The sequence below is a fragment of the Phalacrocorax aristotelis genome, chromosome 3, assembly GCF_949628215.1.
Source record: "Phalacrocorax aristotelis chromosome 3, bGulAri2.1, whole genome shotgun sequence".
NCBI classification, from domain to species: Eukaryota; Metazoa; Chordata; class Aves; order Suliformes; family Phalacrocoracidae; genus Phalacrocorax; species Phalacrocorax aristotelis.
Window position 1 is genome coordinate 12,670,826 of NC_134278.1, and position 27,932 is coordinate 12,698,757.

Below are 27,932 nucleotides of genomic sequence, written 5' to 3' on the forward strand. Positions count from 1 at the left end.
CAGTGACTGTGTGAGTAAGCGAGATGGGTAATGCCTTCAGTATCCCTGTGATAAGCTGTAGCAGGACTACTGCAGTTCTGAGTGCATTCCAGTATGGTTGCCAGCCATCGTGATCCTGTTTAAACTGCAAAAAGTGAATATGACACCTCCAGGATGCCACTTTGCCCCATAACCTCAGCCTGCGTGTGACTACTGGCAGGTTGAAGGATCAATGGAAACATGGCCTGAATCTGTTCGGGTCAAAAAAAAAAAACTTGAGCAACCTTGACACTTACCATACGGTTGGTGTGATGGGCTTGTCAACAGTGCAGATCTGCTCTAAATGTCCGGTAGAGCTGATACAAGCTAGAGGAAATCTCAGGCACTTCCCTGGTGGTACTTAAAATTGAGCTCTGGAAAAGTGTAATAACCTTTTTGCAATGTCATAAAAATACACTGCACAGCGAAGTAAGGCCATAATTCAAATGGTCTCCACTCCAACAATAATAAACAGGGATGTGCTATCCAATATTTAAGCCTTGACTGCCTGATCATGGTTTTATTTATTAATATAATCCATTATTTATATAGTATCCTCGGTGGATAGTCCTTCTCAGAAAACTTCCCTGTAAAGTTAAAAATTTATCAGATAGGGAATTTCAGAAGGAAACAACAGCAACAGAAACCAGTTGGGGATTAAACTTGTTTCTGGGGTAAAAATCCAACATCTCGGAGCACGGCAAGGCTGGGTTTTCACATTCAAGTAATTTTTTGATACTCTTGAAGATGTGGGAGTGGTGCAGTAAGGTCAGCCGCGCTGAGCAGCGTCGCTACACGTCGGTGTGAAACGACCCTGCGTCACCCCTGCCGGGTTTAAGGCTAAAGCGCCGAGACGCGGCCGCCGGCGGGGCGGGGCGGGGCGGGGCGGGGCGGGGCGGGGCAGCGGCGCGCGGCCCCGCAGGCGGGTCTCGGGCGCCCTCTCCAGGACATCGCTGCGCATTACACATAAACCCCCGGCTCCGCCGCCCCCCCCGCCTTCGCGCGTGCAACGGCAGGAGCAAACCCCAAGCGTTACGGGCGTAAGCCTAGGACAAAAGGACCCCAATCTAAGATTGGTCGGGATATGAAATATAGAGAGAGAGGGGTGGAGGCAATTCTGACCGCTCGTTAGGAAACGCTGCGAGCTTGCCTCTTGGCAAAGGTGTTTCAAACGGAGGAATGGCACGTGTTGACATGCACAATATTCCTTACGTCCTGGTAAAGTTGCTAGAAAATACATAGGTCCACAAAGAAAACGAGGAAATCGAAGCAATGCTTTAGCCGTGAAAGAGGAGAAATTATCATTCCCACAGAGGAGTTGTGGCTCTGAGAGTTAAGGATATATTTGCACAGAGCGATTGGCAGCTGAATTGAATGATGAGCAAGGCAAGGAATACCGAATTCTGGCACCCTTTATTACATACAATAATAAAACAATATTGGAGCTATCATTGTTTATGCTACCAATATTACTATAATTATATACATACAGGGCTCAACACTTAGAGAAAAACGTGAACAGACACGACAGGGACCCCTTTGACACTAAGTAACGGGGCCACCTCAGCGCTTCAGCCCAGCACCCCAGGGACGTCACGCTCGCATGGGTCACCTACGGCGACCAGAGCGCACCCACGCTGATGACGGTGGGGAACCATCACTGATCCGGCCCCAGGTATAGCTCTCTGTCCTTGGCAGGTAGCAAAGGCAGGGTCCTTTCTCTTATCTGTTCGTGGTCAGATCTGGTCCTCTGTGGATTTGGGGTGAATTTTTCCTCTAAATTTGGGGATGATTTCTCGTCTAGGCGTCCCACAGGTGAGATAATTCTTCATGTAGTTTGTGACATCCATCAGTCTCCAGCTGGATTCCCTTTTACTGTTAGTTTTGACCGCTTACCTTAAAGATCAACAGTTTCTTCCCTTTTTTTTTGTTACACAAATTGCCTTAAAGCTGCAGTTTACACATCTGTCTCTGGCAGAGTTCAGCTCTCTGGGAAGGCTATGCAAAATCCTCCACAGAGAAGACAGGGCAGAGAGAAGTAATTCTGAAACAATGAATTGCCACATGCTTTACCGGAATGGCACCGATTAGCCTGCTGCCCCCAACAACCTGCTAGTCAGGAGCTAGCAGCAATGAAAACGGGGAGACCTAGGAACCTAGGCAGGAGCAGATTTAATCAGTGAAGCAAATGAGCAGGTGACATGAATTGCAGTAGTTAGGGGGGTAAACAGCTGAAAATTAGTTTCATCAGTATAAAGGTGGCAGCCTTTCTACTTAATCTAAGACTCTATGAATTCAGAAGGGCTTTGATTTCTAGGCAAAGCTGATGAAGGAGGTTTTTGTTTGTGTGTGGCTATAAAGGAAAAAGCACCACAGGTAGAGGCTGAGCAAATGCACGATGGAGCTGAATCTGGTGCAGAGGTGAGAGCTTTATGGCTTCTGAAAGTAAATGGTCTTACCTAAGGCATCAAATACCTTCTTACCTTCTCTAACTTTTTAGTGATGACCAAAGAAATACCATTGTGTAATTTTCAAGTCTAGACCTGTAACTACACTTAAAAGTAGTTTAATATCCAGACTGGAACTTTCTGAGTGCAAAAGTTTGTTAGCAAGCTGTTGTCACCGCTGAAGCTGCTGCTAATGCCTGCCTTTTCTTACAGGTTGTTATTAATAGGGATATTAATCTCTGAAACATGGACCCAAGCAAGATCAGGTAATGCTGCTGTAAACTCCTTTCATATAACAATTTCCAGGTGTTTTCATAGGTGATATCTGTGTTTGTATTTCCGAATTATCTAAAGCTCTTGTGGCAGCCATGCTTGCGTGTTTTTCTGCAAAACTCCAGACATAGAGTTGTCTATTGGTAACTACTCACAGCTGCTTTTTAGGTTTATGTACCATCATATTAAGCAAATGTTTCTATTTTTACTCACTTTGGTAGCAAACACTGATGAATTAAGCGGGATTTTATTGTTGTTCTTGGGGTTTTTTGAGCCTAGTTACTGTTATTGACCATGCAATATGTAAGGTCTCTTAAATACTATAAATATATCAGTGCTTTGCCTGAGAAGAAACAGGGTTTTTTAACCAAAACTGCTGTCTGCTTTAACCTCGTCCTTACAAAAAACAGCTGGTCCTACAAGAGCAGATACAGAGACCGGTTCTAAGACAGTCTGCCCTGCTCACTACAGGTGCTGTATAAACATGTTAGCATCGACCAAAGATCAAAGTAAAAAGTTATTGGAGGAGGCTTTATCCAGCTGGGAGCAATTGTATAGCTTCTGTACTGAATCAAGTTGGTAGCTTGGAATATGGGCCAAATAAGGTCATGTTCACCAGTATCTGTCTGATATTCCCTAATATGACCACCTCTGACATGGGAGTTGCATCTCTGGTTACCTTTAGGGTATAGTGCTGAACTCTCTAGGAAAAAGCATCCTGTCAGCCTTTGAAATGCCCCTGTTACTGTAAAAGGTCTAGTTGTCATTAGCTCACTATGCCATAGAAATCTTTGTTTCAAACAACAAATCCCAGTTTTTTAGAAGTATGTGTCAAATGAAAAGTCTTCTTTGGTCCCTAGGCCTACATTTAGAATAGTTTGTACCTGCTCCCTGCCTTAAAGAGGTTTGGCAGCAATAGCCTGGTTTATGCTGCGATGATAGCCTGGGACTTGAGCTTCTCAAGCCATTCTCTTTGCTCCTGTGTGGTCCTTTCCCAGCATAGGCCAACTGGCTTTGGGTACTGATACTTGGGCAGGTGAACAGGGTAGGCTGATGGGTAGCTGTTGTGGCTGCTCCCTATCCTGAGCTGGCTTGTGGCTCCTCTTGTGAGTAGGTGTGTGTTGGTTTGGGGCTTTGTTTGGGGGGTGCCTTTGGCTGGCGGTTTGGGGATTCTAGGTTTTTCCTTTTTCAGGAGGGTGGGGGGGACTTTCTTAACTTGCTTCTGTTGTGTTCCATTTAAGGTGTTCAAACTGGGGCAACCAATTTAGTACTTTCTTGTACCTATACTAAAATCCTGTTTCCATGACTGGCTGCTGCAGGTGGCATTGCCAGCTGACCAGAGAGTTACTATTGGAATACTACTTTCAGAGCTGGCTTTTCTTCTGGAAGTATTGCTGGCTTAAAAAAAACAAACCTCTAAAACTTCTTGGCCTGATGCGCTAGAATATGACTGTTATGGTGCTGACTTTATAAAGCAGCCCAGGAAGTAACAAATTTCTATTTGTATGTTACCTTTAACCTCTTATTTACTAGCCTTTCAATACATTCAACACAGGACCCATGAGTTCAGAGTGCTTGGGGAATCTTTTGCGTATAACACTGAATGCAGAATACTTTGCGGACAAATACTTATCTTTTTCCGTGGTTGGTAAGTTCACAGAAGAACTTGGAGAAGAAATTACACATGATTAAATGTTTAAAATTCTCCGAGGTCCTCCTATACTAGAATTCCCTGGATTATACCAAGACCACAGAGCTTAGTAGGTTGCAACTCATTGTAAGTAACAGACAAATGCTACCTTTATTTCTATATAACCTATGCTGTAGCCTTGTTGAGTGATAACATAGGCATGATTAGAGTCGATATTGCTGTCTTTGGACTCAAATTACAATGCACATGGTAGTTTCTAGGCATACTAATGCTGGTGGATTTCCCTCCTGGTGAAGAAGTTCCCCAGTAACAGCACACACTATTCTGAAAATTCACTGCCTGAAGCTGGCACTACATTACCAACTTTGCACTAGAGGCTCTCCACTTTCTTTGTTTATAGCTAAGGGACCTGGTGGAGGCATATAAATTCTTAATGAAGTTAAGAAAAATTAGCGGGGCCTTCTGGCTATGGGCTTAGTAATCAACAAGCGGTGCATTTGAGTGAAAAGCACCACAGAATGCCCTGGAAGGGCAGAGTGAAATAACTTTTGGGCTATAAACATCGTTAGGTGTAAGATTATATGTGTAAAATGTAAACTCAGCCTTGAACTAGTTCTCCATGCTAGTTAGCTGCCTAACTAGATATAGTCCAGAAAATCCATCTGTCTAGGATGTTCAACTTGTGTAAAAACCCACTTATATATTGTTCTTTGTTCAGGCATCTTCATCCATATATAAAGACACTCTGCACCTGGGGTATAAAGCAATCATTTTTGAAAAAGAGATTTAAAAAAAAGCCCACAAAGACAGTTTAGTAGCCTAGAAAAATCCAACCTAAGTTTTAGTATGCTCATCATCCTGGTTAGACCCTTGAAAAGACTCTGTTGGCCAGGCAGAAACATGGGACTGCCAGCTGCAGACCAGACTCCTGATGTTGCTAGGCTGTCATCTGTCAGTCCTGACAACTTTGACACTGACCTGTGCTCTGTTGACTGTTCTGTGCTTACTGGGGTTCTGTGCTTATGGTGGTTTTCACCCCTTTAGGATTTAGTATCTTTACATGTTGGAGATTCTTTTCATCTTCAGTCCTTGAGCTGCTACTGTTCCCTGTCCCAGTCTGTCTGTAACTCTACCTTTTCATTTTCTATGGACTTTGGTACAGCTCTTTCACCACTTCAATTCTTTCTTGTGTCTGAGCTCTGGGCTGTATTGGAGCAGGGTCAGCTGAACCCTGGGACAAGGGCAAGTTGCTGTGGGTGTTTGCAGAGCAGGAGTTATAGTCATTAATACTGGTCTTCACTAATTGCCCATAGACCAATCTGGCATAGCCTGGGAGCTAGATGAGGCCACGGCATCACAGTGTGGCTACACAGTAACTTACAACAATCGGAGTAACATTGAGTTTCGTGCTTCTGCGCTAAGCTGCCATTCTCACTTAGAGGTAAGTCTACTATAGGCCCTTTGAGTACAGGGCTGTTATATATGACCATTATGCAAAAGATTACCAAATTATTGTTAAGTATTAATTGAAGTGTCATAATATCTGGAACATCTATTAGCAGAAAATTATTTAATTCTCCTCAAAGGTACCCAAAGGTCTGAGAATATTCCATGGTATTGGCATTTGAACAGCCTACAGATGAACATATGAAGAAGCATATTACATATACCCTGAGGGGCAGCTGTTTGCTCTTGGATAAGAATAGGAAATTCTACCTGGCAGCTGTGTTGAACTCTGCTCTATTATTTAGTGCCTGAGACGTGTTAGGGCAAAAGCTCAAAAGCTTCGGCTGCTTGTGTTGCTTGCTCACCATCAGTATGTCATAAAACACAAGATCAATGATATTTTAGGGAGCATTTTTTTGTCCAGCTCTGGGGCTATGTGAGACGTTGAAACTGCTCCTCAGAGCATTTATGTTGCTACGTAGCTATACACTTTCAGGCATATAGCCTTTGTAGCTAACCAAGGAGAAAACAATGCTTCAGTGTGGAGTTGCTCTTCTGTGCAGAGGCTGGTGGGTGGATTTTGTAAGTTACTCAATTCACAAGAGTAGGTGGTGTTTAAATAGGAAAAATCGGTCTAACAAACAAGTGTTCCCTGTGTCCATGCAGCAAGATGTGTTCACAGTAACTATACAAATCAAAGCATCGCATACTCCTGATATGAAAAATGCTGCAGCTTATCTGAAAAGTGCAAGTTGCCATTATGGCCCATGGAGTCCAAGAGAGATAGTATGTGAAAGTAACTACATGGAGGTAAGTATTGGAAGTACAAATGGGAAGGTATTTAAATTAAGGTAAGAAGGTAAATACTCAAAGATGCTCTCTTTGGAAGCTTTTTAGATGCTAGGAATGTGTATTGGAAACAGAACTTGAATTCCCCACTGTGAACAGCTCACTAGTGAATGCACAGCATGTGCCTTGAGTTTAGTAATACATCTATGTTATGCTTGTATAGCCTTCTCACCTGCATCAGTAACCAAAAAGTTGTGAAATTTTATTCAAAATGTTGAGCTAATGGACTGAACTCATGGAATGTTGCCTCAACAAATCTTTTTTGAGTTGATAACAGAAATGTGTACTTTCTGAAGGAAGTTTCCCAACTGAATCTTCTGGGGAGAAGAGAGAGCAGGGGGAAAAAGGACTCTGCTATGAAGCGAATATGGGCTTCAGCTAGAAGCAGAAAAGGGAAGATATGCTAAAAATAATAAGAACCTGAAATCAAGTGGTCTATAGATAATGCACTATGCACAGTAGCATTTTATGCCTTCTTCCTTTTTTTATTACTTGAAGTGGGTGGCAACCTCCCTTTAGGAAATGCTACTCTCCCTTCTCAATACTATACTATTCTGAAAGTATTGAAAAAGACTTACAGGGTGCTGGAGACAAGTAAACAAGTGCCACCAGCAAAACCCTAGCAGAGGCTTTTCCCCTTCAGGTTTCTGTCAGGAGGGATGTTCCGCAGACTGAAAAAGACTTCATTCAAGATGAACCTGAGGACTGGACTCTCACCTTTCCAGAGGTAAAACTACAAGCTTTCTTCCTAGTAAAAGGTAGTGCTAATTCTGGCACAACATCTTTCTATTTTGTCTGCACAGCATAAAATGTCCATTCAAAAAGCACTTAAGTAGGAAGGGCAGAACTTCTGTATCAAGAGGTTTTAGCATACAGGTCTTGTACATTAGAAATACAAACAGCTGTACGTTATGTCTCCAAGGAAGAAATGGAAACTGATTTCTCAAAGAGCTTGGAAACTAAGTCTTCTCCAGGCAAAAAAGCGTGCAACAGAAACTTTCTGTAAGACCTCATGGCCCAGAAGTGAATTGCAGATAGGAGTTTTTTTTCCTTGGACCCTATACCTTCAATGCAGCAGTGCAGTTAATCTCCAATCCTCTTAATATCAAAAGTTGTCTGTGTGTGAGAGGCTGAGCATAGGAAAGCTGGAGCAGTATTACACTAGCAGTATTTAGAGTATGGCAACAAAACTGCTGGGCAGTTCAGTACAGCAAGTCGTTCAATGGTGTAAATAAGAAGTTGCTTTGTACAGAATGTTTAAATTGCCAATGAATTTCTCTGGGTAGGCAAAAGCAGGAGAAACCTCAATATGGCAAATAGTGTTTCATCAACCAGAAGAAAAAAGGGCTCTGCTTGTGACTGATGCTTGGAGTGCAGGCTATGGACTCAACACTACAGACACCAGGGTTCTGCTGCGAATACCATACGCTGCTGCGCAAATTCAGCTGGTTGAGGTTGGTATGCTCATTCTGGCCCAGAAAGCTGCCAGGATGTGTAGATCTAACCAGATGTCTTCCTACAGGCTCAGGGAATTACTTTTTCTGCAGTGAGATCAAGTACATTTTACAAACAGCGATGGATGATCCTGGTAGTGGATACTGCTGTGGCGTGTCCTGTAGGTGAGAAATGTGGTCCCATACTCCAGCGTTTAAACGTATGGGGACTGACTTACAACTAGAGTAATGAGCTGACAGCTTTCATGTCTTGTCCCCAAGATGGTGTAGACTACGCTAACAAAACAATCACTTGGACTGTTCCAAAATATGTTCAACCACTCTCTGCTGGAGCAACTAACTTTAAGGATGTACTTGTTGAAGCTGGTGTGGATCTACACAAACTCTCTGCCAAGGAAATGGCTGCTAGGAAATATGTGTTATTGAATGACTTAAATGCAATTGCAATGAAGATACCAATAGGTGCAGAAGGTGGCTATTACAAGGTTAGTGACTTATGTTAGGTGGCAGGCAACAGGCTTTCTGGGCTGTGGTTTTTGGTTTTTTGTTTGTTTGTTTTCCTGGGGAAGAATTCTTCATCCTGTCCTTTCCAAATGAAGGATGGGGGTGAAGGGGAAGAAAGGATATATTAAAAATCCCAAAAGCCTTGACCAAAAACAGCTCTTATAAGCACCACTTTGAAGATTTTCTTTTCTTACAAGCACAGACGGACAGACTCCTATACAGAACTATTGATTTTTCTCCCTCCTCAGGTTATCACAGAGCTTTTGGCTTTTAGTCCCGATATCATACTCCTTGGAGACAGTCCTAACTGACCTCTTAAGCACGCATGGGTTCTGTTGTATTTTACACACACCATTTAAGAGAATGGGAACAACCCATTTGCGCACCAGACCGTAGGATATTGGGATGGGCTGAAACTGTACATCTAAATTTAGTTCCTTGGAGTGAACTGAATCCTGGACAAATGTAACAACTGAACTTCAAAGGAAGTTACAGGAGAAGCCCTTTTACTGATGTAGTCCCCTGCAGCTTTAGAACTTGGGAATGGGGGACAATTCTTCAAAAGGAAGTCTTCTGAGATAATCTAAACTCTTACTCAAAAATAGAGCCTGTAATAGTGATAAAGCAAGTGCCACTCTTAAGTTTGTGATTCCTCATGAGTGTGTTTTTGCAGATTCTTTCCCAGTATAAAAGTAAGGCCACAGATCTGAGAAGGACAACTATTTGGAACTGCAGCTCTAGCTGGACCTTGAGATGCTGCAATACAACTTTAATGTAAAATTATGTTATACTGAAGTGTGTTGGTTTGAAATTCTAGACTTCTGTGACCAGTGGACAGCATGGGGCAAAATACGCCATCAACCTGTTCTTGGAACATCAGTGGGAAGATAACAAATGGGGACTAACCAAACAAACGATCGTCAAGGAAATAGAAACACCATTTGAACAAGTAGAACTTGGTATAACCAACAGTAAGTAGCCTAACATGGAATTTACTGAAGCTTTCGGTACTGATAAGAGCTTAATATTGTTGTGTTCCTTTTCAGACTCAAATCTGAGTGCAAGGCTAATGAATGTGACAGTGGGAACGTTCCTCCCAGATGTGGAGCTTATGAACTTAACCATTGAGGGAGAAACTGTTGCTGTACCTGAAGCTGTTCAGCATGGATATCTAACATATGACATCAGATATGCTAATGGAAGCAAAGCCTATGTAATGCAAGTCCCATTTGATGCTCCAAGCATTAAGAGAGAGGTGTGTACTGAGACACTGCAGCTTACCACGGTACAGAAATTATGATATCACTTGGTGATTTTTATTTCTATTTTTTCCTAGTACATGACAGCTGACACAAGAGCGTACACCCTGAATGTTACACTTGTATTCATAACTCATCCGACAAGGGAGACCTTTGCTGTCCCTGTCATAACAGTGTCCACTGTTAAAGATGCAGGTAAACTAATGGGACTTATGCAAAACTCTACCAATCTGGATGTGACCTCAGCTGTTAATTGGGCTTACTTCAGCCAGGGATACTGTTAGTCCTAAATAGCCCTATTAAACTCTGACAGCTAGCATGCTGGCTGACTCTTGACTATATTACAGTATTGCCCAGTGCAAGAGGATTTTGTGATGGGAGGAACCTTCATCTCATTATCACTCATGGGAATGTGGACCAAAACTGGCTACCTTTCATCTCGGGCTGGCACCTGACCCCAGAGGCTGCACAGAAGTACAATTACAGCCTGAGGGACAATGGCACTCACCTGGCTATCTCTGTCCCTTTCCTTTCTTCCCATGTGAACTATGAGGTAAGGATGCCAGCATATAGCAATTAAAAGGTATGCTCCAGCTGCGAGATGTAAACATGATACACTATGGCCTTGAAGGTCATGAAATAAGACTTCCCCTGAGATAGATTTCAAAGGACTAATAGAGGACTAACTTCTGCCCTTGGAAGAACACTTTAATTTCCCTTGGTTAATATTGACAGAAGGAGTCAAGTAAAAAAAACATTCTGCAAGTGCTGTAGGGCTGACCAATCTTTAATGGCAACTGTACGTGCAACGGAGTTTGTATTGCGCTCTACTGCAAAATGACTGAAAAAGCTCATTGTGTTGGCTTCTAGATTAAAAACTTTTTCCTGTGGATTTGACTTTGATCAAGCACCATTAGCTTTGGCTTGTGACAACCTGCCCTCTTAGTTTGTGCATACTTTACTTGAACAGTGTGTCTTTATTCTCTTGATTAACCTGTGATTGTCATCTCTAGGATTTTCAGACCTCTGGAGTAAAGGCTTCGCTCCACTTAAGCCTGAAAGATGGCATCACCTTGGCTAATAGGAGGGACTTCTCGGTTTCCTGCAGATTTTCACCTTCAGAGCTAATACGTAATAACATGTTGGAGATTAGCTATTAATGCTCTTTAAGTTGTATAACTAAGCCACACAAGCCCATGTAGTCTGAAATGTTTCTAGAGTTTATACTTATGTGATACCCTACCTGCCTGTAAGATTTCCTACAAACTAACATACTATGAGGCAAGTCAGATTAAAGATTGGAGTGGCTGTTCTGTCTAGTACAGGAGAGGGGGAAAGAGGTGGGGAAACTCTGCTTCCCCTCACATTTCCAAAAGCATGAAGCTCTTAAAGGGGTTTTGGGGTTGTCTTGATATTTTTTGTTTGGATGGGTTGTTTTTTGTTTAGGTTGTGGTTTTGGTTTGGGTTTCCTTGTGGCGGGATGGGGTTAGGAGTAGGGAGGGTCATCTTATAAATTATTTTTTCCAAAGCTATTCATCTGGATTGAATGTATTGAATATCTTGGCTAGAAAAATCCCTTTGGGAGGCATGAGAACACCTGGGAGGGAAAAAGTGAGGGAAATCGGACTTCACCCATGTAGTACACATTCTACTGGCAGTTAGCTTGAAGGAAATAAAGTATTAGTGCTGAAGAGAGTCTTTCTCAAAACTTAATTCTTATGAGCTGCCAAAACACTTGCTAGTAAATCTGTGCAGAATCATTTTGTTGTGCTAGGCTGCAAAACAAAGGAGCTTGAGCCCTGATTTGTATGGAAAACTGTCTTTTCTATTTCAGAGTGCCTGCCCAATGGCACTGTGGTTATTACTGCAGTAAAATTGGTAGGAATTGCAGACCTGGACACCAGCCTGCTTGTGTTAAGGGACAGACAGTGCAAACCCAGTCTAGTGACAGAGAAGACTGCAACCTTCAAGTTCAATGTGAACACTTGTGGAACAAGTAGAAAGGTAAGGGCTTAGTCACATGAAGTTTACTGTGCATTGGGATAGGGTTATCACTAGAACTGGCAGAGGCTCAGAGCTGAGCAGAAGCTGCAAGAAGGACACGGTTGTCTTTTTTTATAAGAGTATAACTATACTCCTTTTCTGAGGGTACTAAATTCAGCTGGGCAGAAGTTCTTATTAGGTAAAAACAGTTTTCAAGGCCAGAGGTGCTTTCTGAAACCAGTCTTCAGTTTGACACCTCTGAATTGTTTAATAATCGACTTGGTGTGAGTTTACACTATTGATATATACTTACATGCCTTGCAAAACCTGGTGAGGTGTTGATAATGACTACCTGGCCCAAAACTAGAGTCAGTCCTGTTCCTGTCACCTGTGTACTGCATAAATAGAAAACAGACAAAATAACAAAGGATCAGATCATGCTCAAATTCGGGTCCCCACAAAAGCAGCTTACTTCTGCAAGTGTTGCGTCTTATGCTAGCCACCGATTCTGTCAACAGAAACAACTGATCTCTTAGGCCCAGTGCACTCCTTTCTGGGGTGTTAGGTCATGTTCAAGGTATTGTTAGCTAATAATCTGTTTCTTCTTAACTATAGCATTGCTGTCAGCTGTAGTCAGCTTTAGTTCAGTAGGCATAGGGTTGTTGGCCAGTAATTTCTGGTCATTCCTAAGCATACTGTGCTCAGGGCAATCTGCCAGCCAAGAGGAGGGATGTGTAGATATTATGCCAAAACTAAAGTAAACTCTAATGTAACTGTCCTCTTTGTAATGTGTATCTTTCAGTTCAATAGCACAACTATGACATATGAAAATGATGTACTCTATTTTAGACCTGGCAATGACGCACCAGTATACCAGTAAGTGTCATTCCCTAGAATAAGATTGTCCAAGATATTTTGGTTTCTAAAATATAATGTTAAACTTCTTCCCTCAGATTGAAATTTGTGTGCTCGTATGCAATCAAGCAGACTGTTGATGTGCGATATGAATCTAAGAAGAACCCACCACCCAGTATTAAGCCAGGGTTTGGCTCTCTTGCTCTTTCACTGAAGCTTTTTAAAGGTAACTTTTGTGGTTAGACTTCACAGAATGGTTGAGGTGGGAAGGAACCTCTGAAGGTTCTTGTCTAACATCTCTGCTCAGGTAGGGCCACCTAGAGCAAGTTGCCCAGGACTGTGTTCAGATGACTCCAAGGATGGAGTGGAAACCTCTTGAAGGCCTCTAACAGAGGTTTTCCATTCTAGAATGCATTTAAATGGTCAAGTATACAGATACTTGGATCAGACAGACACTTGTGTCATCACTAACACAAGTGTGGTTTTCCTGCTTTGTCTGGTCATGCTAAAGGTTTTGTGTAGTGAGTGTGATACCAGCTTCTCTCCCCTATCAACGCCCTAAGTGTTGCTAAGCAAGGTTAGCACTGACTGAAATAATCATAACCTGTGTCAGAGAAGAAAGCTATATGTGATATTGCTGTAAAATGGTAACTACACTGGCGGAAAGGGCTAACTGAAGCCTGAACCAAACCCTCACCCTGACTGGAGTGTCCCTGATGCATTTTTATAATTTTTAAAGTGTTTCTCTAGAGATGGTTTTGAATAAGCATCTTGCTCCAATGGGTTTTTGCAGGAGGAGGAATGGCTCTCTTCTGAATCCTCAGAGCCAAGGTATACAGTTCAGAACTTTACTTTCATTACCAGTTCTTATTTTTCTACCATCCTATCCCCATTTGCTGACATCCCTATGTTGTCCCAGATTTTATCATTACTGTCCCAGGGTAAATGGTAGTGGAAAGAAAAATGAAGCAGAGTTCGTGAATACTTAATCTGCAAAAAGGAAACTCTAAAATCAATACTCTCTTCCAGACAAATCCTATTCAGATCCCTATCAGGAATCGGAATATCCTGTGGTAAAATACCTGAGAGAAGCACTGTATTTTGAAGTTGAACTGCTCCAGCCTGAAGATGCAAGACTGGAACTAAACCTGCATGACTGTTGGGCTACAAACTCCCAAAGCCAGGACAGCCTTCCACAGTGGCCTATCCTAATAAATGGGTAAGGAGGGCCTCCCTCCTGTGTTGGTAACTCTTTGGCACAAGGGCCCTTACTTTAGCTGGGAGAAAAGGGGAAGAGGTCAGAAATCAGCTTGGATGCATTGTTTTGTCCTGACTGTGTAATTGCTGCTAGGCTGTGGGGCACATGTTGTTGTCAGCACAGTGGCTGTGCCTCCTGGTGGCAGCAGGTCATGGGGGTGGCCAGAAGTGCTTCTAGCTGGAAAGAAAGAACAAGAAGCAACCTTACTGTGGCCAAAGGCAGGGACCATGAACTGGGGAGGCTCTATCCATACTCCTATGGCCGGTGGAAAACAGATGGAAGTTCTCCTAGTCCATGTCCTTGACTTGTTTAAAGATCTGGTTGAAGCGATGAAGGCTTAAATGAACTAAGTTGTCTTTCCCTTTCTCAAAAAGGTGTGAAAACAGTGAAGACTCCTACAGAACAGTCTTCCATGAAGTTAACTATAGTCTAAGAGTAAAATTTCCTCAGCACCTAAAGAGATTTGAAGTGAGGATGTTCACCTTTGTACAAGGCACAACTCTGTTACAAGAGCAGGTGAGGTGTCTCTGCAGTGTGTCATGTGCTGTCAGCAGTCCCGATACGTGAGCCTGGAGCGGTGCATGCAGCAAATGCTGTGTAAGATCTCAGCTGGCCAGTTGCTGCCTGGAGCTATTAGCCACCTCCTTGAAGGCATAACACTATTAGTAGTAAATAAAGACTAGCCATTTGGCAGTGTTCAGTTCATCTCCTTTGGGGTGAGCACACTTATCAGATCTTTGCTAAATAAGACTCCCTACACATAATATAAATATTCTTGCCTTGCAGCTGTATTTCCACTGCAGTGTGGTGATCTGTAGCACTATGCAACGGCCGTCAGGGTTCCTTTGCTCAAGGAGATGCAATCCTGGGAATCACCGACTTGGTAAGAAAATAGGCACTTCTTAAGTCATTCGTGAATCTTTATATGGCACAGGCTTTCAGGAGCTGTGCCAGGTGAAAGACTTTCAGTCCTAGTGTGTGCTGTACAGAAAACTAAAAGCCGAAATGTCTCACTAGACCGCAGTGCAGAACCGCATCCACATGGGCAAGTGTCATCTGGAGCAGTGCTTGTTAGGAAAGAAAACAACTATCAGAGGTAGGTGTCAATCTTAAATTACACTACTGAAATACTGAGCATACATGTAACACTATGCTGTAACATGACAAACTTCTGTATGTGTCTCTTCTCTCTGTAGGTGAATACACTGAATTCTGACAGAGATTAAACAAGAACTAATTTGTTTTATGAAGTTGCAGTCAGGTGGCCTAAGCAAGCAGGGCCTGCCCAGAACAGGGCAGTAAGGCCATCTCAAAAGTGGGAAAACATATTGATGGTGTCTACTGAGAAAAGGGTCAGCTAACCAGTATGGGCTTACTTTTGCCTTTAAGTTAAATTAGCGTGTTGCTCTTGTGTTCCTCTACAGTGTTGAACTCTTAGTCTTTTGTATGGCTTGCATCTGACCTAGGCTGCTCAGCTAACATGTCCAAAACTTGTGTCTGGGCACTTTGCAGTTGGAAGCATCTGGTTTGGGGTAGGGGGAGGAAGGTGGCAACAGGTGTGAAGTCAATTGTAAATCACTTTGAGCTTTTTTCTTTTAAAGCTTCAGTATGAACAAAGGATTGCAAGGAGCTTAATGACAGTAAGATAAAGTGTTTTTTGAAGCAAGATGGCGTAGAACATACTTGATCCTGTGATGGGTATTGACAGAAAAGCTGTAAACTGTGGATCTCACAGGAGTGTTGTGGCTCTGCAATGTCAAGTTGCCTTCCCTAGTTGGGGGGGAAATAATTCACAAGTAGCATCAGTGACAACTTAGCTGAGTAAGCTGACAGCCTAGAGGGAAAAAACAGGCTTTTAGTGAAGACTTGTAATAATGCTAATACATGGACTCTATCCACAGTGTGTTAAGGATTCTTCCTTACTAGAGAACATGATGCTTAGGAGCTCCTGTCAGATTATCGCTTCTCTTTTCTCTTTTTTATGGGAGGAAAATGTCTTGGTTTCTTCTTTACATCTGAACAGTGATGTGAAAACTGTTCAGATTCAATATTGTATTTTCCTGTTCTAAGGAAAGCTATTGTTTAGCATGAATCATTATTCCTTAGGGCTAAAGATACAATGATGGGTGCCTGCTTTTTAACTTTATATTAAATAGAATTATACTACAGGGAATTTCTGTGAAGGCTAACTTGAGCAAGAAACTAATTTGTGAATCTATTTGCACTTTGTGGAAAAAAAAACCCACAACATGGTGTCTAAAAGATTGTAGCTCTGTTGCTACAATACCTGTACAGAGATCCCACTAAACAGTTTGTGCTGCTATTACAAGCTCATATTTGTAAGTCTTGTCTGTCTTCCAGTTGCCTGCTAAGCATATCTGTAGCGGATGTCTTTCACAGTCATTTCTAGAAAAATCTCTGTGGGTTTCACGATGAGGTACATATCAAGTCCCGAGCTGTGCATCAAGTCTGTTTTCCAATAGAGGAGGCTACTGTGCTAAAGCAGTCTTACCTTCTTACTCCTGTGGTAGAAGAAGACTAAAGGTGTGATATTGAGGAATGAGATGTAAATATGTCAGCATGGGAATGAAAGGAAAATGTAAAACCTATAAGCCTGGCAGCAGACTTGACAGGTCAGTTACTTCATGCTTGGTGTTTTCCTCTGTGTTAACCCAGTGGGTTAAGTACTAGCTGTTCCTCGGTCTGCAGGCACAATCTATTATATAATATGCTGCCTGGGTTTTCCACCGAACAGAACATAAGTATAGGCACTTTAAGTGGTATGGTGACTTCCCTGTGTGTCTTACATCATGCTGACTCTCACAAGAAGTGACTGTTATGCAGTGTGTTTTCCAGATAGATGAAGATTGTCATGACAGGTGAGTGGCAATGTTCTACCAGCACAGCGTGGGCTGCCTTGGGTAGCCTGAGCCACCTTCTTCCCTCTTACAGCTGTGCAGGGGGAAAATGCAGCAACTAGGAAGTGCTGTGAGACCCAAGCATGAGGTTGGGCAGCCTATTTCAGTACTTTAACTCAGCCTCTGTTGTGGCTTCCTAGGTTTCTGATGCTTTTCTTCAACACAGACAACGTGACTCAGGAATAGAAATCTGGTATTTACAATCTCATCTGAGGTACCTTCATTTATTTTCATGAGATTTGTCAATGTCTTGAGATTCTTCTTCTGTTGACAGGGATTTAAGAGTTGTTGAAATGCAAAAATGATGCCCAGGTAAATCATGACTCTGCTCTTCAGCTCTTAAATCTCTGCTTAGTGCCATTTTGTAAAATGAGAAGTGTTAATAGATAAGATGATCCTTTACCTTTTTGATATGTTGGAAAACTCAAGGAGATTCCCCTCCATGGTTGGACTATGACTTATGTAAACCTTCTCGTCAGATTTTTCTGACAGCATGCAAGACACAATCCATTTTAAAATCAGTAAAATCTTGTAAAGATGTGATAGTAATATTCACTCCACCTCAGAGGTGTCTGTTTACACTAAAATTCAGAAACTTCCTTCCTGGTTATATATACAAAAAAAACCATTTAAAATATATATATTTTTAAAAATCCTCTTCAAGTGTTGAATTAACACCTCTTTGGCTTTTAAGTGGATATTTTATGACCACATGCTTTTCCTCCTGGTATTTGGGATGTTATTTTTATATCCCTGTTAACACAAGTTGAAAGGAGATCAATCTTCTTTGTTTATGCTTAATGTCTTCCACAATTTCAACAGGTGAATGATAAAAGTCTAAGGGAAAAGAGAAGTCTGGTGTGATTTGTTTTTATAGGAAAATAGGAGCAATAATAGAAGTATACTGCAGACATTTATTTCCACTTCAAATAAATGATGGTGAGTCAGTACCACAAGTAGCCTCATTGTATCTGGTCACTGATAGAAACACAGAGCTCTCACTTTTACTATAGTCTATATTCAATTATATGGGTAGTATTTGAAAACTATGTACTGCTTTGGTGATTTGAAGCAGCAACAACTTAATATTTAAGGATTAAGAAAATTGACATTTACGGTTTCTAGCCCAATTAACTTTTTCCTTTTGGTATATTGTCTTGCTTTTTTGTTTTAAATCTCTTTGTCTTCGGTAAAAGAAGAAATACTACATACATCTACCCAGAGGGAAATGTTCTGACAATGATCTGGGAAGCTTTGGTTCAAGTTTTGGCTTCTGCCTGAAGTCTATTTGAGTCTTCAGCCAGTCACTCCCATATAAATGCTGTTTCCATTTGTGTGTGTGAGTCCAGAAGCACCTAAACACAGCATTAGCTAGAGTCCCAAATCCCAGACAGCCATGTGTTGTTAAAGCAGAAGTAAGCTGAATCTTACAGCTGATCTCCTTACAGTACTTGGTATGACAATAAAAGAACAAGCCTCTGCTCATGTTGCATAAAGAAGCAGAAACTCAGGGGCTTGATCAAGGAAGGGGGTTCATATGGACCCAATTTTTATAGCACATTAAAACCAAGCTGCATTACTGGGAACTGGGACTTCTCTCCATAATTGAGCCACCCATCTGTTAAATGCAATAATAACATTTGTGGTTGTATGGCAAATAAATTGGGGAATAAAGGTCAGATATTGTCTCCTTTAGAAGCTGGGGTGGATGCATGTATATTATCGATTGTTTGGGGATGTTGGTGGGCATTTGGGTTTGTTTGTTTGTTTTGTTTTTAGTTACTGCCATGCAGAGCAGGAGCATAGTCCCTGGCATCCCTCGGCAGAGGGGCTGTGGAGCTGTGGCAGCTGCCACATAAGTAGCTCCCCCAAGGAACTGGCTGAAGCCCTTTAGCAGGAGGCTTTCTTCCCCCAGGCACACCTATGTGCAGCCCAAATGTGTAACCATAAAACCTCTTGGCACCTACATGGTGCTCCTCAGGGTAGAATTTCAAAGCACTGTGTGTGTCTGCTTTGGGGTGGGGGGGGTGAGCTTTGCTGCTCACAGAGCCAGGGCTTGCCTGGGAAGCTTCTTCCATGTGTGATCTTTTAACCACGGGGGAATATTCTCTCTGAGGTACTTGCTTTTTCTACCATAGGGGAACTTGACCTCCTTTCCATCTTCAGGGTGTTTCTCTAGGTTTTACTGCTGCTGTCAGGCAATGCATTGCTGCACCCTTCTTATAGGGTGGGCAGAGACCTTGTCACTCTCCTGAATTCAGGTGGAAATCCTATCCTGGAGAGTAGAGTGGAGTTGTATGAGTCACCTGGATCCTGGGCTAACACCCTACCTACTAGGCTTCCTCCATTCCATCACTGTGCCTTCTGCTAAATAGAGTGGCAGCATATACTTTCAGCTGCACCACAACAGCCTCTGGTCTTTGAGGTATTAGAAGAAACTCGGAGCCTATTATCATACTGTTGATAGCAACAGCAACTCTCTGCAGCAGCACCAACTCTCTGGCTGCTGCCACCAGATGAGTTAACTTGTATGAAATCTATTATGAGTGGCTGCCGGTCTACCCTGCCTTTTTCTTCCTTAATAAAAGAGTGAAGATGGCTGTGGGGCAACAGTGTCTCTGTTTTCTGGCTTCTGAAACTTTAAGCACTCTGTTTCTGTGATCACACCTGGTTCCCCCCTCAGCAATTCACCCAGAGCAGAGGGAAGGGCACAGCTCTGAACATGAGGAGCTGCTCAGGAAAGCAGCTAGTGGGCTCCAGCCATCTCACCTATGATTTGGTGCCCCTTGCTCATCTTGTTCCCTTGCCTTCAGCCTGCTTCACTGCACTGCTCTCCAGGGTCTTTGGGCAGGAAGAGTGTATGCACAGTCTGGGCTGTTTCTGGCTGAATGCAAAATGTGGGTTTTTAATACCTGGGAGCACTTTTTTAAAAGGCAAAATATCTTCTCGCAGTGTGTAGCAACTGACTCTGGGAGCAGCAGGATGGTGTAATCATCTCATCAGTAAAGTGAGAGTTAAGGACCAGTAGTTCAACCAAATTGCCGTGTTTCTGTATCTCAAGGTTTTTTCCTGAGATTCTAAAATTCAATTAATATCTGTAGAAGATATTATCTTGTAATGTTCTTTATCCCTTTTCTCGCTAATGTTTAAGTATTAGATATATTATATATAGTATTTACATATCTCTTTTTAGTATCAGCTTTGTAAGCAGTATCACTCATGAAGTATGATTTCCTGTACCAGTTTCTTGTATGAGAAAACTGTGATTACAGCAGAAAACTGTGGTGGTGGTTTCTTCTGTAGTACCATGTTCTGCTCTCCACATTAGCAAGGAATTTCAACAACATGCTAAGCTGGAAAAGGGAGAGCTCTTGGGGCCTGAAGAGTTCACTTCATTGTCTGGGACTAAACCCAGTTTATTCTTCTGTACCTCTCTCTTTAGCATGGTAAATGGCCCTATCCCTTAGGGAGAACATAATTCCTCAGCCATGGACTTCCAGTGGTTGTGGGGCTGCTACTTTAGCTTTATTTCCATGTAGATTTTTAACATATTGTGTTGAGAGATGTTTGTATGTGAAAGATGCCCTCTACTTCTGTGACCTGTGCATTTTTTCAGACTAAGGTTCCACTTTTTTGCCTCTGTTCTATGGAACAGGGTGGTGTTGCTGTTGGAATTCAGTATATTGTTAGGGACCTTATGTAGTCCTGGAGGCTGGATCTCATACCCTTAACTGGGGAACTTAACTTGATCCGTTTCACATTAATGAAATATCCTAAACTCCTGAGGCTAAAGGAAAGAGGAGGAACCTTGACTGTATTGCCTTTTATTGAAAAAATAAATAAAATACAACATTTAGTAGCAGCAGGGACTTGTATGTCATGAATATAATAATTCAGACTCTTTCTGCTGGATCAGTGAAATGCCTATGCCAAGGGTGAGGATTACAGAAGGAGTTTATAGACCATCTCTCTGTCAGGCAGAGCAAGAATTAATTTCTTTCTGGGAGGGGAGAAATAAACCTGGCAGATCCTAGGAGATGCCAGTCACAGGCAGGAACCTGCTTCTGCCTCCTACTCATATGACTGTCACTTTTTTTTCCACCTCACATGCAGGTGCAAGGAGAGATTCCCTGAAAAGGAATCAATTTAAACAGTGCAAGAATACTAACCCCTCCTTTGACGTGAGCTTTGGTCCTGTTGCAGCGCAGGGGCTGATTTTTGGCAGACCAAGGCCTGTTCCCTAAGGTCTGTTTAGATGCAGCCACCTTATGCTGGACTTCACAGTATTTAAAAGTATGGCAGAGGACGCTGGATTTCTGGGGATAGAGTGGGCACAGGCAAGGTCTAGTTCACTGTCACAGGAGCACTAAAATGTCCTGAAACTTGAGGCCTTGCCTCTGTGATTGCTTAGAGCTGTTGTTCCACCTTGGGCTTGCAGGGAGACAGAGGAACTCTACAGATACCTAACAAACTCTACCCCAGCATGTTCAGGGCCTTCACCTGCCACTGTCTCTGGGATGGGGGTAAATGCTGACCATAAGCCACTTCTCAAATCTGCAGGGTACCTCCTACTGGGACGCTCTGCATACAGCATTACTTAGTTTTGCCTATGAGCAGCAGCCTTCTGAAACTATTAGCTATCAGTGTCTTTGTACATGGGTAAACTGAGGCAGCAATGCTGGATGACCAGCTGAGGCCATAGATAAACTAGCAATAAAAGTGGATCCTTCCAACTCCTTGTTCCTCTATTTTAACTGTGACCCTATGTGCTTCCTTAGCTAAAGAGATGAAAAGCATAGCCATTACCTGTAGTTTCAGGTGTGGAAGATTTCAGGAAAAAGGTTAAAAGTCTTCCCAATCTACCAAAGCAGTATACTTGTGAATGATGGTGGTCTTTAATCGACATCACAGGACTATCCTCCTGCGCATCTGTTAGCGGTTTGCCAGTGCTAGGCAGCAGGTACCCCTTTACAGTGACAATGAGAGTCTTTGAAAAAAGATTCAGGATCAAGCTTAGTTGTGATTCTGTGTAAGGTCCTGTGGGCAAGGTACAGTTTCACTCCCTTAAACATCATGAGGGCCAAATCCAAAATATAATCCAGGCTGACCTTGTCTGTGAGGCTCTTTAACCACTCAGATCTGGCCCAGGTTTTACTGAGGAATGCTAAGCTGACATTAGTGCTGCCATCTCATATGCGCATAACATTTTCTTTAGTTTGACAATTTTATAGGGCTTTAAAACTGATCCTACTTATATTCTTGCTGAAATCCTAAAGCTTGTGTGAAATTTAACATGGGTTAAAACAAAACAGAGTCATATGGGATATGCTTAAATGTGGTTACATCTTGAGTGACGGTGCTACCTGCATAAATTTGAATGTAGCCACTTTTTTGAGACTGATGGATTTCACGCTGATTGCTCCAATATGCACATACCATGTGAGAAGAGCACTGGGTCAGCTTAGGCTTGAGCCTTGGGGGAAAAAGTGTATTTCCTTCCAAACAAACAAGAAGATGGAAAGGATTAAAAAAAAAAGAGGGAGAGAAGGATGCAATAAAGTTTTAGCTTTGTGGTGCTCTGCTACAGGATGTATCCACAGACCTCAACCATCTGCCCCACACAGATATGCAGATCTATCCGTCCTGGTGAGACAAGCTTGTTACCTCCTGGCTGCTGCTCTCTCTGTGCCTTACATCTCCCCACAGAGAAAAGGTTAATCTCACTTAATGAGCTCCATGCAACTCAGCCCTGGGTCTTGCTCCTCTGTGTGTGTTGGTGGCCTCAGCACAGCCAAGTTTTATGAATCAGTCTGCAATGAGATTTACACGGCAACCCATATCTTTTGGTGGTGTGGTGAGACCTGTGTGATATCTGCAGATGAAAGTCAAAGTAGTTAGGGGTTAAGATTATGTCCTCGCTGGTTTGGTTTTTGGAAGGTTTCAGGTGTGTGTTTTGCAAGACACTTACTGGCTATAGGAAACAGCTGATCTGACAGCTTTTAATAAGAGACATTTTGGTTACTAGAGCCCTCCTAGGTTTCAGGACACCTTGAGAACAAAACTTTGCATCTTTCTGATACCTGAATTAATTTACTTCATGTCAGACAGAAAGAAGAAAACTCAGCCTAATTTTATTTGTTCTAACAATTTGATGTAAAAAGTAATTGATAATTTATCAGGCACTGAAGCAAGGGGGTTTTATACATTAAATACAGAAATATTATATGTTTCTGTATATATTAATAAAGGGGAGAGGATTTAACGGCAATTTATCTACACAAAATGTCAGTTTGCTTATTTTTAATTTCTAGTACTTAGCAGTCACTGTTAGATTTTACTTATCTATCAGTCAGATATATAATACAAGATACAGACAATGACACTGATATTTATTTGTTTATGAGCAAAGATGTTCTCACTATTACTTAGTTTCTTGATTTTTAGGTACAGCGGAAACTCAGATAAATAGACAATATGTGAACTAACTATACATGTTCTTCCTCATCCTAATATTTAAAGTGCCTACAAATCAATACACTTAGTATTCCTATACTGTTGTTTTCATTTACTTGTTTAAAATTCAGTTTAAAGCCTAGGGATTTACTATTGTCCTTATTAAAAAGATCAGTCAGAACAGTGATATGTAAATCCTAGGAAGATCAGCTGGCTTTTTTTTTTACTTTTGTATCAGACTAGGTTTACTATTTCTCAGAAGCTTATTATTTTTTTTAAAAAAAGGCATAAAAAAAGTAAAAAGCAAGACTTCTGTCTCGGCAACCTGCAGCTCAGGTTTTTAGGCAATCCTACTTCACCTTCCAGCATTGTGTCCTATGTACAACGGCGGCCCTTGCTCTCCCTCCCTCTTGCTCCATCTTCCTCTTTGCACCCCACGCCACCGTATTCTGGCGAGGAAGAAATTTTGCTGCTTTTTTGTTTGTGAAGACCCTGAGCATGCCGGGGTGGGTGCTCCAGGTGGGGTCTACACTCGCTTGACGCTGTTGAGGAGCTCCGTCAGTTCACTGATGTACTTGATGGTGTACTTCAGGGTTTGTATTTTGGTGAGGGGCTGTCCTCTCTGGCTGTAGACAGGGGGCAAGTAGTTGCGCAGCGTGTGGAGCGCGTCGGCCAGGGTCCTCATCCGCAGCTTCTCCCTCTCGCTGGCCTTCCTCCTGCGCTGGGCAGACATCCGCACCTTGGTGCCCTTGGGCAGCCGAGCCTGCCCGGGGCTGGGCAGGTACGCGGGGGGGAAGTCCACCAGGCTGTAGCCCACCAGGCTGCCGCCGCCGCTGCCGTAGGGGGTCTCTGCCACTGCTGGGCAAGGGGACGAGGAGTAGGATTCAAAGGAGGGCGTCGGGGATAAGCTGTGCGGAGAGGAGACGGGGTGCAGCTCGAAAGCCCCAGCGGTGCTTTTCCAGTCCCAGGGTGATAAGCAGACAGAGTGCTCCGAACCCAAAGCGTCTTCCATGTTTATCAACGTCTCGTGCAATTTGTCCATGCTGGAGGAGCACTCGGGAGAAGCAATGCCCTCTGCCCGCCAGCCGCCGGCTGCCGAGACCTTTTTATGATGGAGGGAGGAAAGTGACAGAGTGGGAACGTGGGTTTGGCGAGAGGAGTTCAAAGGAGCGCCACAAGTGCTAAGATGGAAAATGAACTCCTGATGTGCTAGTTTCTTCTCAGTGATAATTATCAACCTTCAGCTAAAAAGCCTTTAAGCTAACAGGCAACAGCAAGAAAGGAGGAAAAAAAGATTATCTTCTTGCAACTAAACCAATTAAGGCTGCGCAGCTACATGTAATGTTGCACTGGGGGGATAAGTGGTGAAAGAGGAAAAAGAAAATTAACAATTTTACAAAACAATTTACAGACGTAGAATTTCAAGATAACGACCGCTAACACAAACCCTGAATTTAAGCCACTGAGCCCTGATTTCTGTGTAACCGTTTGAAGGTGGTGGTACTATGGCAGTGATGATCTGATCCGCGCTGACTGCTGCTGAAGTAGTCTCTCATTATCTGTATCTTAATTGTGAAACTCAAAGATGGTTTGTTTGGATTTGTGTGTGTTACGGCTCTGAGGATTTTTCTTCTCATAAGATTGCAGTTTCTCCCTGGATCGCTTTGGTTTTCAACAGGAGAAAGGAAGAAAGAACAGCAATGCATTCCCTGCAGTCTGTAGATTCATCTGCTATTTTAAATCATGATTGGGAGATCAAAAAAGGAAATCTGTAATTGTAAACACAGTCAAGTCCCATTTGAAAAAAGGAATAGGAAAACATAATTTCAAAAAAATCCCAAAATAAGTAGTGTATAAACTTTGGGCCCGGACAAATACTTTACATGGAAATTTAATTCAAAGTAATACATATATAGATTAGACGTGTAAGAGAAGACTATGAGCTACGTCTGTAAAATTCTCTACCTCTAAGAATCTATTCTTCTGCCAAAAGAAACCCTTTTCCAGCCCTGATTCAATGAAACAGTGAAGTTATGTGTTAGGCTGTTCAAGTGAAAACATATATCCTATAAATTAATAGCATTAATAATGAGCACTTTTCATCTCTAGGCTTCAGAACAGCTTACAGTGATGATTAATGATCTCTATTACTCTGGGGAAATGGATAAGCAGAGGCAAGGAGTAACTTGCCCAAAATCACACAGCAAATCATTAGAGGAGCCAGGAAAACTGTCCAAAACTACTGAGCTCGGCAGCTCTACCGAGCAGCTCAGCTGCCAGCCATGACTTTGTATCAGCCTGTAATAGAAGCAAAATATAATAGATAATGAAAAGAAGGAGGGAAAGAGTGCCAACCTGGAGGAGGAAGAAAAGTAGGAGTTATTTTTGAGATTTCTCCTGTGTTACGATCTCTGTGTGCGCCATAATCCCCTCCGACAAAAGGCAGGGAATGGCCCTGAATGGCACAGACCCGAAGCAAGCTGAGGCTTTCTGGGATACACTGTTTCTTTTTGATTGTGAAATCCTCACTAAGGCCACTCAGGAAAAAAAAAAAAAAATCCAATATTGTTGTAGTCATTAGGAAGGCTTTTCTGAATTTTTAAAAGTTTGGGATCCAAACGTTGGGAAGCAGCTTGTGGGAGATGTACTGATTTTATGCTGAGTAAGAAAGAACCAAAAAGTGAAGGATTTTAGCATTTTAGCCCAGGCTGAGAAGTTTGACATGATGACATCTACCCCACATAGAAACTCAGGGCACAGCTCACCACAGTCAGGATTCCTTTGGGGTTTATGGTTACCCGATCGTATTCCGAGTTCTCCTCTACTCCTTGTTTAAGGAAAATGGGCTGAAACAGTTCTAAGAATTACAAATGCCTGCTACAAATTAAAATTAAGACAAGATGAAATGACAGGTATTTTCTGCGACTTCAGTGAGCTGAATGAATTTCATTGAGCACCAAGACAATGGTTACAAGGCCACAAGTTAAACATAAGGTCCAATTTAGCATAAATAGGGGATTTGGTTTTGTCCCCATTAAAATCTCTCTCCTGCTCTTTTTCTTTTCCTCTGTGTTTTTGTGTTTATAGTGCCTTTTTCCATTTGATATTTCCCCTGCCCTTATGTCTTTCCCTTTTTTTGGTAAACACAACAATTAAAGGTCTACAAATGGATAAAAATCAGGAGGGGGAAGGGGAAAGAGGAGGGGAACTTCTGTCTGCCAAGAAAAAGGAGCCTGCAAATATATGTATGTGTGTATATATACAAATACATTAAAAATACACATAATGAGCATATATATATAAACTGTTCTGCTCAGAAGTCTTGATTTTGGAATCAAATGTTAATTAAATGCAGTCAAATTCAGAAGCAAATATTACAAGTAACTTGTTTGCTGACTATAAACAATACATGTTGCCAGTTAATGTATACCCTTAATCTATGGGTAAATCATAGAAAATGTTGCTCAGACACAAAGCGACAAAAGATTCTGTTCATGCCTGTTGCTGTAAATGACAGGTGTACACAGTCAGATTTAATCTCTATTCTTATATATAGGAGTTGGGGTGAGACTAAGCAGGGAAGAGTAATGTGAACCATAGCAATAGCTATATCTTTTCTTATATCCTACAGGTAAATGTTTAGAGTGACAAGGCAGGATATTAGAGTATGTGGACAACTGCTCTGGTTCCATGAATAATCATGGGATCTTATAAACTGTTACACAGAAAAAATCACAGGCTTTTCTACAAATAATGTAGGGCTAATGCTCATACTTGAAAACTGCCTTGCATCCCATTTTATCACCATCGTGCTCCCTGGTGCTATTTTAGCTTGGACCCAAATAGTTATGTCCCAAACACCACCTGACTGCGCTTCAGGGGATGCCACCAGGGGCACAGGGGTGAGCAAGGGGTTTGCCCATATGAAAGCAAGCTTTGCGGTAATGCACAGCTCTACAGAGCCAGAGAAAGGGCTGTGGCTCTGTCTGTCCTTCTGGTAAAGATGCAGCCAGAGGTTCAATTTTGAGAAATAACCACCCATTTCTACCCACAGCCCCCAGATTCCCAAAAATGTACTCACAGGAGGTGTGGCCCAGTTTTGGCTGGTCAGGAAGCTACGTAAGGTCTCTCCCCACAATCGCTGTAAGGTCCATAGCCTGTGTAAGTCAACAGTCTCATGGTACGTAGCTGTTCTCGGATGTTAGTCTTGGGTAGTGCTATGTTTCCACCTGCAGGTATGAGAATCCTCAGTGAGCAAATGATCTTGCAAAGTAGGGACAATGATAACAGGCAAAAACTACTGGAAATGGTAGAACAGTTCACAGTGGTGTTTTATAACAGGGCCTTAAAAAGTGCCATACAGAGGAAGGCATGGCTACAGGCTGGTTTATTTTTCTATACCCTATGACTGTTTGATGCTCTTGCTGAAGAGCTCATAGCCTAATATTTCAGGTGGCACCTTCCTAGAAAGTTAATCCATCAAAAAAAAAAATAAAAAAAGGTTTACAATCTTTATTTTATTCTATCTCTGCATAAATTTTAGGAATTCCCTTTTTGTCTGTCA

General features: G+C 42.3%; 2 protein-coding genes across 2 annotated transcripts; one reads left to right on the forward strand and one right to left on the reverse strand.

Moving 5' to 3' along the window:
• The first annotated feature begins 2,416 nt into the window (after nt 1–2,416).
• LOC142055598 (uncharacterized) lies at nt 2,417–15,197 on the forward strand. Its single transcript, XM_075089721.1, has 22 exons — nt 2,417–2,439; nt 2,679–2,731; nt 4,294–4,386; nt 5,703–5,830; nt 6,502–6,645; nt 7,328–7,411; nt 7,971–8,138; nt 8,207–8,303; nt 8,400–8,623; nt 9,460–9,613; nt 9,689–9,897; nt 9,979–10,096; nt 10,249–10,454; nt 10,915–11,032; nt 11,736–11,905; nt 12,687–12,760; nt 12,838–12,965; nt 13,769–13,958; nt 14,372–14,513; nt 14,784–14,880; nt 15,015–15,093; nt 15,194–15,197. Exons 1-22 carry the CDS (start codon nt 2,417–2,419, stop codon nt 15,195–15,197), a joined length of 2,703 nt encoding a protein of 900 aa, XP_074945822.1.
• An 8,615-nt stretch (nt 15,198–23,812) lies between these two features.
• MSGN1 (mesogenin 1) lies at nt 23,813–24,644 on the reverse strand. Its single transcript, XM_075089836.1, has one exon. It carries the CDS (start codon nt 24,408–24,410, stop codon nt 23,895–23,897), a length of 516 nt encoding a protein of 171 aa, XP_074945937.1. The 5' UTR covers nt 24,411–24,644; the 3' UTR covers nt 23,813–23,894.
• Between the last annotated feature and the right edge of the window lie 3,288 nt (nt 24,645–27,932).